At 30.9% G+C, this 15,652-nt stretch overlaps 1 protein-coding gene across 2 annotated transcripts; it reads right to left on the bottom strand.

Moving 5' to 3' along the window:
• Positions 1–291: 291 nt before the first annotated feature.
• Positions 292–15,449, bottom strand: LOC134707415 (beta-1,3-galactosyltransferase brn-like). 2 transcript variants are annotated; one of them, XM_063567138.1, is made up of 2 exons: positions 15,289–15,449; positions 292–2,798 (listed from the first exon to the last, which is right to left on the bottom strand). In XM_063567138.1, exon 2 carries the CDS (start codon positions 2,756–2,758, stop codon positions 1,691–1,693), a length of 1,068 nt encoding a protein of 355 aa, XP_063423208.1. In that variant the 5' UTR covers positions 2,759–2,798; positions 15,289–15,449; the 3' UTR covers positions 292–1,690. The 2 variants fall into 2 exon arrangements, with proteins under 2 accessions (XP_063423208.1, XP_063423215.1); XM_063567145.1 differs by lacking the exon at positions 15,289–15,449 and adding an exon at positions 10,508–10,607.
• Positions 15,450–15,652: the final 203 nt, after the last annotated feature.

Below are 15,652 nucleotides of genomic sequence, written 5' to 3' on the forward strand. Positions count from 1 at the left end.
TCAAGTTAAAAACAATACGTTTGCGGCAATGAAAGTAAAGCACAACATGTAGTACTAAATTTTACCCCTTACCCGTGATGTTAGGGATCGAAAAGTATGTAACTTACATGCCTTCGAAATACTTTTCGATCCCTAACATCACGGGTAGGGTGTAAAATTTAGTAGTGTACAAGTTGCGATTTTGTACAGGTTATAACATGTACAAAAATATTGTACATGTTATAACTTGTAAAATGCAAAAATACAAGTTATAACATGTACAAAAGTACCTCATACATGTTATAACCTGTACAAAATATTGCTTAAAAATGGTTTACACTTGAACAAAATAAAAAAATAAGGAAATGTTTTTATAATCGCAACAGATGATATTGACCTTAATAACAATTTCATAACTTTTTTATTATTCCTTCATGTTAGTGTGTTTTGTCCTTTTTCGATACAGTTATTAATGTCCAGGGGTCGGTATTACGAAACATTCATGTCTTATGATCCTCTTATGACTATCTATGGACGTATCTTTATTTGATGAATTACAATTGAGTGTCCACGTTGAAGGCAATAGTAAAATACTTTCATTCTAGTTGACACTAAAAGACATAAGAGGATATCCACGATAGATGTGTCTACAAATACAATTGGGAATTGAAATTTGGGTATGTGTCTAACGACAACAACCCGCTAATGAAGCAGACAACATCCAAAGGCTAAAAATAAATGCTTTCAAAGAAAAGGATATATATTTAAAACATCAAAATGTCATTCGCCTCATGCAATGATCTTATAGTTTATAAAAAAAAAGTGACTTATAAATTTACATAAATCATGCTGAAGGCCAAAAATGTGGAAGAGTAGGTCCAAAGATATTGACAATAAAGCATAGTCCAATGAATACTATTTCAGCTTCTTTTGCTTTTACAGAGTTAGCATATAAGACATTTTTTTAGTCTGTGCATGCTATAAAAACGAGAGGGAGGAGAATTTTCTAAGATTATTTAAAATGGTTTTTAAATATTTTGGGAGAATTGAGAAACTAGTTTATCTAATGTAAATGTCATTGAGATATGCAAGCTTTTAGTAAATAGTTTCACACTTATGTAAACCATGATGGACTGCATAAAACATACAATTAAATGAAAACACATTTTGCCAACATTATTCATGAAACATATATTTCTGAAACTTTGTGATCATTGTCCTTTACATAAAAAGACACGTTCTAGTCTATTCATTGTAGTTCTTTATGCATTGGTGAATTTAAATGTATATTTTACTTCTTCAAGATGTATTTTTAATTTTGTACAAGTTAAAACCATTTTTAAGCAATATTTGGTACAACATTTAGTTATAACATGTATGAGGTACTTTTGTACATGTTATAACTTGTATTTTTGCATAATACAAGTTATAACATGTACAATACTGTTGTACAGGTTATAACCTGTACAAAATCGCAATTTGTACACGACATAATCATCTTGTTTATTTAAAGATTTACTGTTCAGACTATTGAGCCTGACATTTGTTTATTTATCGGTGATCTAATATGAAATTAAGTTTTTTTCCAAAGAAACGTCTATTTTTTTGAACGACTTTGACTGAATGTAAAGATTGTATTCTCAGATAATTTAATAAATATATACTCTCGAGTATCAAATCTCTTAACGAAAAAAAACGCAAAAAACAAATGCTAAAACTTAAGCTTTTTTAGCATTCTTCTATGTAACTCTATATTGAGATCCGATGACGAATTAAAAGACATTGAAGTTAGAAAGATTTCCCAGATAATCAAGAGTTGTCTATGGTCTCCATATCCATGAGATGCAAACATATTCTTCAAGCGCAGAGGTTGTGTATACGAAAGAATGAATCTTTCATCATTTTGTACTTCAAGATCCAGTTTCAAAGCCACGATTCCAAGGTAAACATCGTCAATATGAATGTATTTTAAATATGGGAATGTCGTTCTTAATAACTTAGCAATAGTCATCGACATGAGAATAGCACCACCGGCAAGGTACGTCGGGAAAATGTCATACGGATATTCCTCGTGACTTAAGTACCATTTCGAAGATTTGTTCCTATACGGCGTCATACCACTTATGACAAAACCTCTAAACAATTGGGATTTATCAGCTATAGATAATGTTGCTAAAAACTTATTTATTTTCAAAATGTTTATGAAAAAATCATCATCTACGAAGAACAGAAACTGAGTATTAACACAATTTTCAACAGCATACTGGTATGCCATAGCTGTTTTGTTCATATTGTTATCGTAAATGTCAACAAAATCTCCCTGTAAAATATCTTCATATGTATTAGATTCTAAATCAATCATATCCTGCACAACACTGTAATATCCTAGAAGATATATAACTTTTATACGTGGATGTGATATATTCCCCCATGTTTGTCGGATGGATAATCGACGAGCAATATTTGCAGCATCCGATTTCACTAACACTAATAAGAAATCCGGTCCATTTCGGAGTTCACAGACATCAAGCGGTTTGTAAATATAATCGACATTGGTTGGATTAACGGGTTGTTCGGCTGTAGATCCATTTGTGTAAATTTCAGAAACGATTTTTTGAACATGTTTATTTGATATGGAACAATATATACAATTATTTTGAACCACTATAAACGTGTGTTTCAATAAAAATAATAAACACGATGAAACAAATATTGCCATCAGAAAATGAGATTTATATCTTCGAATGGCAAAAAGACGACACTTTTGACGAAATAACATCTTCTTATACGTCCCAACCACTCTAGCTCATGCATTTATTCTGCGAAAGAGAAAAAAGAATAATATCATTCAAACAAAAGATCCTTCTTAATTTAAACATGACGTATTACCATGTGCACGAACCCTGATGGTGATAAATTTATGCAATACAGATTTTAGAATTAATTCATAAAAGCCATAGATATGTTAGAAATATACACATGGCCTTGACCGTGCGATTGGAATTTTATTCCGTGAACTAGTGGGGGATAAAATAATAAATATTGTATAAATTTCAAACAAATTTATTGCTTCCATGAATTATTTCGATTTTTATATGACAAAAAAGGTAGGTGAAAAATGAACCATGGTGTGTGGCTATTCCATTTTGTCCTATTTTAGATAAAACTTAAATTTTCAAATAAATCTATTTATTGCTATTTCACGAAAATTTCTTTTGATCTTGCTATCTGATTAACTAATTTCTCGGCAGATTAAAGTACTCTGTAAAATCTGCGCAAGAAACTAAGTTAGCAATGAAATTAACAACGTCATCAAAGGGAAAATTGAGTTTTATAATTTATCATTGTAATTTACTAGATTGCTTTTCTCACTTCTTTTTCTTCCAGGCAATCAATCGCATTGAGATTATCAAAATAATCATTCAATCTACATTTATCTATTGTAAAAAAAACTCTAGAAATGTGATATGTGTTTATTCAAACGTGCTATTTTTTATTTTTACTTTTTCATTCCTTATATATTTTCTAATTCACAGTTGACTGTTCGTAAGTGTACATTTATTAATGGTAAGACGTTAATACACGATTCACCTATCTATGATCAATCCCATGTCTAGAAATCCTCCTTTGAAAATATAGGACGACGTTATAAACGATTAGAATATTGTTTTGTTACACTGATGGGTTTCAATTTAAGGCTCAACCAATCCCTTTTTCAACTAAAATTGATATTTATAGTCTCTCTCTCTGTTAGATAAGGATGAACTTTTGTACCATTAAAACGTTTAAACCTGCTTAAATTGTGTGCAACTGTTATAAGTCAGGAATCTGATGTTCAATTGTTATTGTTTGTTGATGTGGTTCATAATAAAATTAACGGTTCCAATTTCCTTGCACCAGCTGCGCATTTTGACAATACATGTCTCTTCAGTGATGCTCGTGGCCACAATATATGAAATCCAAAGCTTATATAAAAGATAAACTATTATCCAATGGTCCAAAAAGTATAGCCAAATTCGTGAAAGGAAATAGAAATTTGCATGAGGATGATACATTCCTTGATTTATAATAATTTCTGATATTTAATAACAGCAAACTTTAATAACATAAGAAAAATGTGTTTCTCATATCTCGTTTTGTTATATAGATTGGACCATTGTTTTTTACGTATGAACAATTTTTCACTTATATTGTTTTGTTCGAAGCCTTTATAGCTTGTTGTTCGGTTTGAGCTTACCCTCCGTGTTGAAGACCGTACCATGAAATACAATGGTCTACTTTTTTTTATTGTAACTTGGATTGATAGTTGTCTCATTGGCACTCATATCAGATAATGATAAATTTCAGGGTTTGAAATAACATGTATGCAATAGATGATACTAAACGTTCAGAAAATACCAATGAAACAAATATCATGCACGAAACAGAAACTACTGAATATAGCCATTGAACACATTGTATAACGACAATCTGGTATAGTATATTGAAATATCACACATTTTGTTTGGTACGATTCATCAATAAGAATGGAAAAAGTAATGATCTGATAAAAGTAAATAATTTCGGAATCGCTATGATAAATACAAAAATGCAAGCCAACAATCTAACCATTTTGCATGTCTTAATATTTTTCTTAAAATGTGTGATGCTCGATTTTCTTGACAATACACACTATTTTAATTGACAAACGTTTGAATGCAAGATAAACATTGCTAAGGTATTATGTTGAATCAATACAGAAAAAACTGGGAAAAGCGAAGCCATAGAATATGTTTAGTAAAATACCACCAAAACTGACTAAACCGTCTATGAGGACACAACGTATCCAAATTTCATCCTATGAGAAAGGAAAACATCCTAAAGGACAAATGTTATCCTAAAGGAGAGACAAATCCTACAGGGAAACATTTATCCTAAGGGAGAGAAAAATCCTATAGGGGAGAAAACATCCCATTGGACAAAACAAATCTCTTAAAAAAATCCTCAGGGCTATCTCAGAAAAAAGTCTTTCATGATAAGCGTATAAGATACACAAATATCCCATTGGATACTTATTCTATCCCATAATAAATAGATTCTCCCATAGAATGATAAAAAAAAATCCTATTAGATTAAGATATCCTTTAGGATATCTAAAATATTCAATGAATGTCAGAAGTGCTACCAATACTAGTGAAGGCAGATCTCGGAGAAATTTGTTAAATAAACAACTCCAGAAAAGCAAACGATTACAAATTCTTTAAAAACAAATTTATGAGATCTGTTTTGCTTGTAAAAAGATTCATAGACATCTAAAAATATTGTAGACATCGATGTAGAGCAATCCTTGTAACAATCCTCAACCGAATAAGAACAAACATTTAAAGGAATGTATCAATTGTTTAAAACAAACCGCAAACACACACAGTGTCGATTCACACGTAAAATCAAATCTGCCAAAGGCTCAACAAAAGACTATAAAGAACCTTCAAAATGATGAATCTACTATGATAAAAGATGCGGATAACGGCGGGAGTAAAGTAATTATGATAATAAAATTCCGCGTGAAGCCAAGGAACACTATTTTATAGGGAAAGTATAATCTGACTGTAAATAGGAAGTGAAATTCGGTCCGAAAATTAGAGTTCGTCAAATATAACGAAAATGAAACTACCACATGACGTAACTATTAAATAACGTCACAAGTCGTTACAATTAGACATTTGCGGAAACTAGGTCTATACCTAGAATTACACTTTTGACCTACGATTACAGGTGATGAAAACAAGGGGTCATCTCAAAAAGCAAAAACAAACCAAAAATACAGACACAAAATAGCAAATGATGTCTTCTATGTAAAAAATATGTAAGCAACACGTTATAATTTCATGTGTCCGAAGCGCTTTTCTAAATTTACCATCAGGACCGCTAAGAGCCAAATATTTGAAGACAATTAAGGATTTACAAGGACCGAAGGTGTAGATACATGTAGATGTATGATATATATATTATCAGCAGGACCAATAGACTTTCCCGGCGAAACAGGGTATTTTTAATGCAATGGTAAGTATACAAAAACCAGCAAATATATTGTTCAGAGGATACTCTACAAACTGTTTCATTTGATGTAGTACCGATGTGTCGTTTTTTGTTTTGCACGATTACAAATTTATATTCGCAACTATTGCCTAGCCAACTTAATTAGATTGTTATTTTTGTAACAATTTGTCGTCTGCTACACTTATGCAGTTTTTATCCATAACAATCATTTGACTAGATTTGCGTCTAAACTTTGTGTTGAAATGAGATCATGGGCTGTTCCGGGGTTTGGAACACCACTTTTCCTGCCGATTAATGCTTTTGAATAGGGAAAAATGGTCGGACCCCCTCGTTTTTATCTTGGGTCGGAATCCCCTTTTGATAAGGCTAAATTGGCCCCTGTGTCGTCAATGCACTCTATACAGCGGTTCACTGAAAATAGTACAAGTCTCGAAACAGGGGTTTGAATAAACTCATCATAGATACCAGGACTAAATTTAGTATACGCTAGACGTGCGTTTCGTCTACAAAAAAAACCATCAGTGATGCTCGAATCCAAAGAAGTTAAAAAGCCAAATAAAGTGGATGTTGAAGAGCATTGAGGACCAAAATTCCAAAAAGTTTTGCCTAAAACAGATAAGATATGCCTGAGGTAGAAAAGCCTTAGTATTTAAAAAAAATCAAAAATTGTAAGCTCATTAAGCTCATTTTTCAAACATACCAGTCCCACTTATGTTAATAGGGTATACTTATCGACAACGCAAACAAAAAACGTCTATTCTTAATGATTTCAAAGATTTCTTTTATAATAATTGCATAAAAAAAATTACGGAACTGGTTTGACATTGTTTGTGTGTCAGTGCTGTTGAAAACATAGATAGTAACGTTTTGACTATTTGAGTACAACTTTTCTTACATACCAACAGAGTATGACGAACAGTCTAAAATATATTTCCCACTTAAAGAATTTCGTTGATTCCTTTTTTTTTTTGTTTGATTTTTTTTCCTCGAATAGTTTTGATTTTTTTTCTGTTGAAACCAAAAACGTAGACAAAAGCCTGTCTTATCCAGGAAGATAACAGATTTTAAAATTATCTTGAATGGCAAGTGAAATTTAATAAAGAATAAATACTTAAAAACACCATCCGCTGTATTTCCTCATTCTCTTTAAAACACAGTAAAAGAGAGAAAGCCTGTCTTCGCATTAACATGCTCACTTGCTCAATGGTTGATTGCAACTTTACAATTACAGCGTTTTCCACCTAGATAATACATTAATGGTAACCTATATACTTCGCTTAGAATAAATTTAAAGGTCCTGGTGAATAAACTATACAGAGAACAATACCTGTTGTGTTTGTTTAATGGGACCATAGAACTGCCAAAAGTTTAATTGGACAGTTAACTATCAGGTGAATCTATGGAAAGAATCAATTGGGTTCGCTATAATATATGATATATACCAATTCTGCCTATTAATTTCATTATTTTTTAACAATAATTAAAACAGTTTCCCTTTAGGTTTCTATGTTAATTTTAATTTTTGAAGTGTTTATTACCTAATGGAATAAGTATAAGAAGTGTAACGACCTTCAAATCAAAGCAAAATCAACATACATGTGCTTTCAATTTTTGTTTATTTGTACCATGTGACTATACCTATTTGAATATTAAAGGACACCAATGAACATGATGACCACTTTGTAGTTTTGATTATTGATTTTATATCATTATACAAGTTAACTAACTATACAAAAGTTTTTCATGCTTTTAGAATGGGGAGTTGTATAACAATACAAAGAAGCTCTGAAAAGTTTATAAAAACAGACTAAAGTTAATGTACATTCAGATATTTATAAATGTGCATTTCTTGGATGCAAACAATTTAGGATAATAAAAAACATGCTTTTATAGTTGGTAACTTCTGTCATAACCCGTCCACTAACATAAGATATGAAGGTTAACATATAAAACAATATTCATTTTCATATCATTTGCTTATAAAAGTAATATTCCACTAGTTTATACTATATATCTAATATATTTTTAACCAGAAATGGAAATTGCAGTTTCCTATCATCATATATATTACAATTATAACAATGACATGACATGAAATCTAAGTTTGTTTGATGGTCAGTAGAGGTTATCTTAAAATTTAAATATACAAATTCATATGATACAAATAAACAAACATTACAAACACAGGTATGTTGTTTTTGTTTTGGTTTGAAGGCCGTTACACTACTTATACTTACTCCATCATGTAATCGATACTTCAAATAATAATATTAACATAGATACAATGTACCTAATGGGAAGCTTGTTTAGTTATTAACCAAAAATTATAAAATTGATAGTCACAGCTCGTATATATCATATGAGCCAGTCCATGCGAAAAGGTACAAAAAGTCCTTTTGGTAAACTTTACAGGACAAGTTATCAAAGTTTGTTATAGTATTTTTGAAAATCTATTTTATCCGAAAAAAATTACATTAATGTAAACATTCATAAAATTGTCAATTCTATCCCGAATTTGTCAATCAAAACAGAAAAAGACGTAGAAATATCTGACTTTTTTGTATGTGAACAAGAGTAAAATCATTTGTTCCCCCGACTAATGCTTTACCGACCAGAAACTATAAAAAAAAAAAAAAAAAAAAAAAAAAAAAAGCCCGATACTATACAGAGACAAAAGTCAATAATTTCAGTCAGTTCTACAGGTTCAAAGAAAGTAAGACAACATTAAATCATGAGGGAAAATACAAAAACTATGTCATCTTGTGTTTTAGAAATTGAAGTTAAGTTAAGTTATTTAATATTATATAAATCAACCTCAGTTGAACGGGATTCGAACCATTGCCCGGTTTAATTGCATTGATATCAGCATCCTAAGCGAGAGCCTTATCCCCACTGCTACCGGGGCTAACCTACCGGGGCTAACATTATCATTTGGTAAATCAAGCCATTTAAACCTTACTTTGAAAATGATTGAAATTTATGAAATAATTCATTAAAAATCTTGATAAAACTAAGGGGGGGTCTCAGCACTTGCAGGTGCGTGTAGCCCACAGCTTGATGATATGAGGAAAAGTAAATGTGTTTTTTAAATCACAAGTCTACTACCAATAATTATGGACACTTTTTAGAATTTCGTAAATTTTTCGTTTTTGTACCTTTTCGCATGGACTGGCTCATATATTAACCAGCATCGAGGGAAAAAATATTAATTTATAAAAATGAATTTTTGAGAAATTTTTTCTGCAAATATATAGAAGTCAAATGGACAATAAGTATGTACATATTTGTAGCAGTACATAAACAAACTGTAGAATAAGTTTTATAATTATTATATAATTTCCTAAATTTGAAACGTTTAACATGATTACATAACAATTTAAAGAACCGTTCATTATTTTTGAAAAAGATTATAAATGAAAGACGAATAATTTATCTTTCATGATAGATTGATTGGGAAATTAACCAGAGTTTTCTAATATTAATCACAGAGAGGGACTAGCAAGCAAAATTTAATTTTAAAATTGAGAATGGAAATGGGGAATGTGTCAAAGAGACAACAACCCGACCAAATAATAAAACACCAGCAGAAGGTCACCAACAGGTCTTCAATGTAGCGAGAAATTCCTGCACCCAGAGGCGTCCTTCAGCTGGCCCCTCAACAAATATATACTAGTTCAGTGATAACGAACGCCATACTAATTTCCAAATTGTACACAAGAAACTAAAATTAAAATAATACAAGAGTAACAAGGCCAGAGGCTCCTGACTTGGGACAGGCGCAAAAATGCGGCGGGATTAATTATGTTTGTGAGATCTCAAACATCCCCCTATACCTCTAACCAACGTAGAAAAGTAAACGCATAACAATACGCACATTAAAATTCAGTTCAAGAGAAGTCCGAGTCTGATGTCAGAAGATGTAAGCAAAGAAAATAAACAAAATGACAATAATACATAAATAACAACAGACTACTAGCAGTTAACTAACATGCCAGCTCCAGACTTCAATTAAACTGACTGAAAGATTATGATTTCATCATATGAACATCGGGCACAATCCTTCCCGTTAGGAGTTTAGTATCATACCATCATAACATATATGAGAAGAACATAACCCGTGTCATGCCAACAACTATTTTTTAGAATAAATGTGTTTAGTTCCGATGCAAAGACCTTATCAGTGACTCAATATTAACTTATTTAGCATTTAATCAATTTTCCACTATAAACGAATATTTATACTGTAAACAAATATTGTCATGTAAATATAATCATTATGTAAATAAGTTCACAAGCGAAGAGAAAAGTGCAAAACAATCATCTTGTGCTTACTAGCGGCATACTTTGTATAGTATTTTGTGTATGCAATTGTATTGCACTCTCACTCTGTATCCATATAAGTCCTTAAATTATATAAACACAATTTAAAGAATGCAGACATTTATAAACGTCATCGTCGATACTAAGAAATCACCTTTTTATGACTTACCAGATAAGATATTATATTAATATTACGAAGGCTGGGAAAATCAATCGATAACAATGGAAAGGTAGAAGCGAAAAAAGTCTACTACTCACTTACTCCACAATTTATAACTAACTAAATAATAAATTATCATATGCTACGATGATTTCTTGTACATTGAATACTCGCAACAATGCGTAAATTAATTAACGGTTACTAGTATTCCATTTAAAATTTGTTGGAGATTTTTCTGGTTGCAATCATACCAATTACTTATTCATATATACTGTATTCAGATATTATACATGTTGTCTGTTACCTAAAAAATTCAATCAATACATTCATTAAAAATTTGGTTGATAGTTGTCTTATTGGCATCATATACCAAACTCCTTTTTTATATATTTATATTTCTAAATAGAATTTTAAATTTATTGAGAATATCGTTCCAAATTACTACAATTGACTAGCATGATCTCCGAACCCAACACACAAAGCCAAAATCGTATCAACAAAAATATCGTGTGGCAATGATTTATTTTATTTTTTTATCTGACATGGTTTGTTATACTTTTTTTACCTTACATAATCGTCCTTATGGTGTCGTGATACACTCTTTCAAAATATAGTAATGGATATAAATGTATATAGTTTCTGCATGGTTAAATCAGTTTAAATAATTTGTTCTTCAAAATATTAAAAATGGTGTTTATGAACACAACAAATACGATATCAATTATAAGATCATTTGTGCTACTTAACATTTTGCATTTAATTTTACATCTCATCATTTTGTATGACATTTATTGTGATTTATTTAAAAAATGACTAATTTAATGGAAAGTGTTATGGCTCCCTATTAACTACTCCAAGTTCTGTGGACAGCAGATTTGAAAAAAAATCAAGTTACCAAATCATTAAAAATTCCAATCAATCCAACACAGCTGGTGAGATGTGTCACTACAACAAACACATGAAGCAAAGGTAGATAAATATTAGACAGTTCAGGTCAGATATTTAGAATATTGTATAACAAATACATTTATTTAATAATGTTGTGTTTAACAATGACTATGCAAAATAGTAGCCAGTGTGAGAGACAATAGTGCACGACCCGAAGGGAAGAACCCTGGCTACTGTTTTCCATAGTCAAAGTTAGAATGACTACCTATAACTTTTGGACTAGTTAAAATCTCGGTCTATTTCTGTAATTTGTTCTTACATACTTTTGATTTTTAAACTCTGTATGCTTACATTGCCTATGTAAATTTTAAAACTGTTTGTATGCACATTGAACGACAAATGTATGTGACGTATACAAATTTTATGACGTCAGACACTCAAGTCAATCCATGTGTTCGTAGATAGATGTTTTTGTGTTCTGTTAAATTGTCCCTTTTAAAATTGTTATGCGATGATGACTGATGTACCCATATTTTGACTATTTTATTAATTGTGACTGTTTATTTAACGCATCATGTAAATATAAAGGAATTTGATGAGACTTTTATTAAAGAGAGAGGGTTAGCGCTATAGAACCAGATTTAATCCACCATTTTCTACATTTGAAAATGCCTGTACCAAGTCAGGAATATGACAGTTCTTGTCTATTCGTTTTTGATGCGTTTTGTTATTTGATTTTGCCATGTGATTATGGACTTTCCGTATTGATTTTCCTCTGAGTTTAGTATTTTTGTGATTTTACTTTTTAAACACAAACTTAATATCATTATCTTGATTGTTTACTATTTTTTAATAGCGACAATAGTGTATTTCAATGTAAAAAAAATGCCCTTTATGTTACTCTTTATAAACATGTATTGAAATTGCAACTAGTTTCGTAAAAACAATAGCATAGCTATATTTTGTTTAATGTCAATTTCATCATGGAACACTTTCTCCAAATCAGGGGTCTATTAAGGGATCAAAATAAGTTTGACATTTGTGTAAGTACGATTAAAAAGCTATAATTTTATTAATTTAAGTTACAGTATTAAAAAAGTACTCATATAACTCAATGTTAAATTTACAAATAAAATAAACAAAAAACACAATTATATCGAATCATAACCATTTACTGTAAACATATGACACATAAAAGAGGGACGAAAGACACCAAAGGGACAGTCAAAAGTATTCGAACAATTTTGGCTTCACAAACAGTCACTAAAGTATTTTAAAGTATCTTAAAATCTCAGAAAATTTAAATGAATATATTTCTACTACTAAAATTAAATATACGCCACGTTCCAGAAAGACTACATAAAAGGCTTCTTTTTTAGTGAATAATTTGTTGTTACAGCATTAACATGAATTTCAATTATCTATAAATATATATTTATCAAAGTTTCTTTGGAAAATGTTCTATCAGAGCAGAATTTAAAAATAGGAGAACAGGCTCCATAAATATAAGTTAGAGTGGCTTATTCTGACGACTTAATATTCATGATAGAATCCTAAATAAAGGAAATTTTCTCACAAAATGTGCCTTGGAGACTCAATCAACTCAAAATATTTCGTTTTGTGTAATAGTTGATTGAAATAGCAAGAAATTTTAACACATGAGAGTACTAGGAAGATCAAAGGTGAATGTAAAGCTTCCCGTAAAGAAGACATAATTTTTTAATATACTGAATGTGACTTTTTACGTTGTAATACTGGTAATAATCTAGAATAATGAAAAACTACATCTACGGCGATTGGAGAAAAATTTCTTTGACAAATCCAAACCAAGCCGCATCATAATAGAATATAGTGTAGACCAATAAATGATCAAATATTTATCTCATGTGCCTATAAACAGCTGTAAATAAGATTCAAAAGTTGATTTTACGAAGATAAATACCACCAATGGACCTCTTTGTTTTCTTTATAAGGTCTCATTTGGTCGTTTTATACCTCTCATCTCTTCAAAATGTTTCAACTGTTCATGCCAATGATGAAAATAATGAGATAACATTTACTCGTAAATGATAAAAATGTTATGAGAAATGAGTAACTGATGTATTCAAGCAGTATTCACAATCAACATAAAAGTTTACTTTCTCCAAGGAGACTTCAATGCGTCCTTACGTAACGCAACGTTCCAAAGAAGGACATGAAAGGCTTCGCTTTTAGTAAATAATTTGTTGTTACAGCATTAACAAAAATGTCATTTACTAATAAAATATATATTCATAAAAGTATTTCTTATGAAAATCAGAGCATAAATAAAGGTAACAGTAGTATACCGCTGTTTAAAACTCATAAATCCATGAACAAAAAACTAAATCGGGGTAACAAACTAAAATCGAGGGAAACGTATAAAATATAAGAGGAGAACAACGACACAACACTAAAATGTAACACACACAGAAACGAACATAGCATCAGACAAAATCCCACGAGAATAAAAAATATAACATCAAAACCAAATACAAGAAATGAGGAGAATATGGCTCGACAAAATACTAAGAATGGCTTGTTCTGTCAACTGAATATTCATAGTAAAATCCTATTTCAAGGACTGTTTCTTATAAAAGAGGGACGAACGATACCAAAGGGACAGTCAAACTTGTAAATCTAAAACAAACTGACAACGCCATGGCTAAAAATGAAAAAGACAAACATAAAAACAATAGTACACATGACACAACATAGAAAACTAAAGAATAAACAACACGAACCCCACCAAAAACTAGGGGTGATCTCAGGTGCTCCGGAAGGGTAAGCAGATCTTGCTCCACATGCGGCACCCGTCGTGTTGCTTATGTGATTACAAATCCGGTAAATAGTCTAATTCGGAAGGTCAAATTCATGAAAGGGAAGGGGATTGTAGTTACGACGTAAGGAACATATCCGATATCATTTGTGAAACGGTTATTCCATAACGGTCAACCAACTCGTGATGGCGTCCGTAAAATTTACGAAGGGATGATTTCAACTTCACCATTTGGAACTCTTGGTTTAATGGCTTCCTTGTGAGCAGTAACCCTCTATCAAGAAAATCATGATAGGAAATGCAAGCACAGGAATATCGTATCAATTGGGAGATATATACTCCGTATGCAGGTGCTGCTGGAATGTTTCTACTTAGAAATGGAAAGTTCACAATTGGAAAGCTGAAATCATCTCTTTTTTCGTAAAGTTTTGTCTTAAACCTACCCTCATTGTCAATTTCTAGATGTAAGTCAAGATATGAAGCCGACTTAACTGTATCTGTAGTATCCTTTATCTCCAATTCGATGGGATAGATGCGATCCACATAGTCACCAAATTTTGAATTGTTTAGTGAAAGAACGTCATCTATATAGCGGAAAGTAGAGTTAAAGGATATTGCTAACGTCTTATCTTATAAAATGTGTTTTGGAGGCTCAATCTAATGTAAATATTTAATTTTTTGTAATATTTCACTCAAATAGCAGGACATTTTAACACATGAGATATATACATGGTCAAATGTGCATGTACAGCTTCCCAATATTAGGTGTAATACCAGCAACTTTCCCTCCTAAGTCTTTGTTATATTTGTATTTTGCAAAACATTGTACATAATTTATCATTGTTTCAAATCAAGAAATAATTGGCATGAGTAAAGTTTGACCTTAATAAAAAAAAAATACCTATTGGTGACAATCAAAAAACTGCTTACTAATTTTGGACTGAGCTGTTTCGAGATGATTTAGAATTTCTAAATCGTGCATCCAGTTATCTCTGTTGAACAGTTTGTACACAAATCTCACGCATCAGTTAGATCTGGAAGCTACATCAATTTGATTTGAATAAAATGGATTAATGACTAATTGTCTTTTCTCTGATATACTTACTTGAAGCTTTGACATTTATTCTCGACCATTAATTTATTGGCAGAAATTATTTCCAAAAATAATTAACAAAATCTCATCGCACATATACGCTGAAAGATCGGTAAGCATAAACATGAGATTTATAATTCGCTATAGCCATCCGTAAAGTTACCAGAATTCAATAATGCAGATAATGTATCTGAATGTATTTACTGTTTTTGTACAGACATCTACACACCTATTCATGAATATATTTAAAATCAAACATTATAACATGGTTTAGCACTGACAAGCAAATACAATGAGACAAAAGTAAATGTGTATACATTTGTCATGAAGTAAGTATTTGTTTTATAAAAAAAAATATGTATTAACTAATGGGTTA

This window comes from Mytilus trossulus, chromosome 1 (assembly GCF_036588685.1).
Source record: "Mytilus trossulus isolate FHL-02 chromosome 1, PNRI_Mtr1.1.1.hap1, whole genome shotgun sequence".
In the NCBI taxonomy this organism is placed as follows: Eukaryota; Metazoa; Mollusca; class Bivalvia; order Mytilida; family Mytilidae; genus Mytilus; species Mytilus trossulus.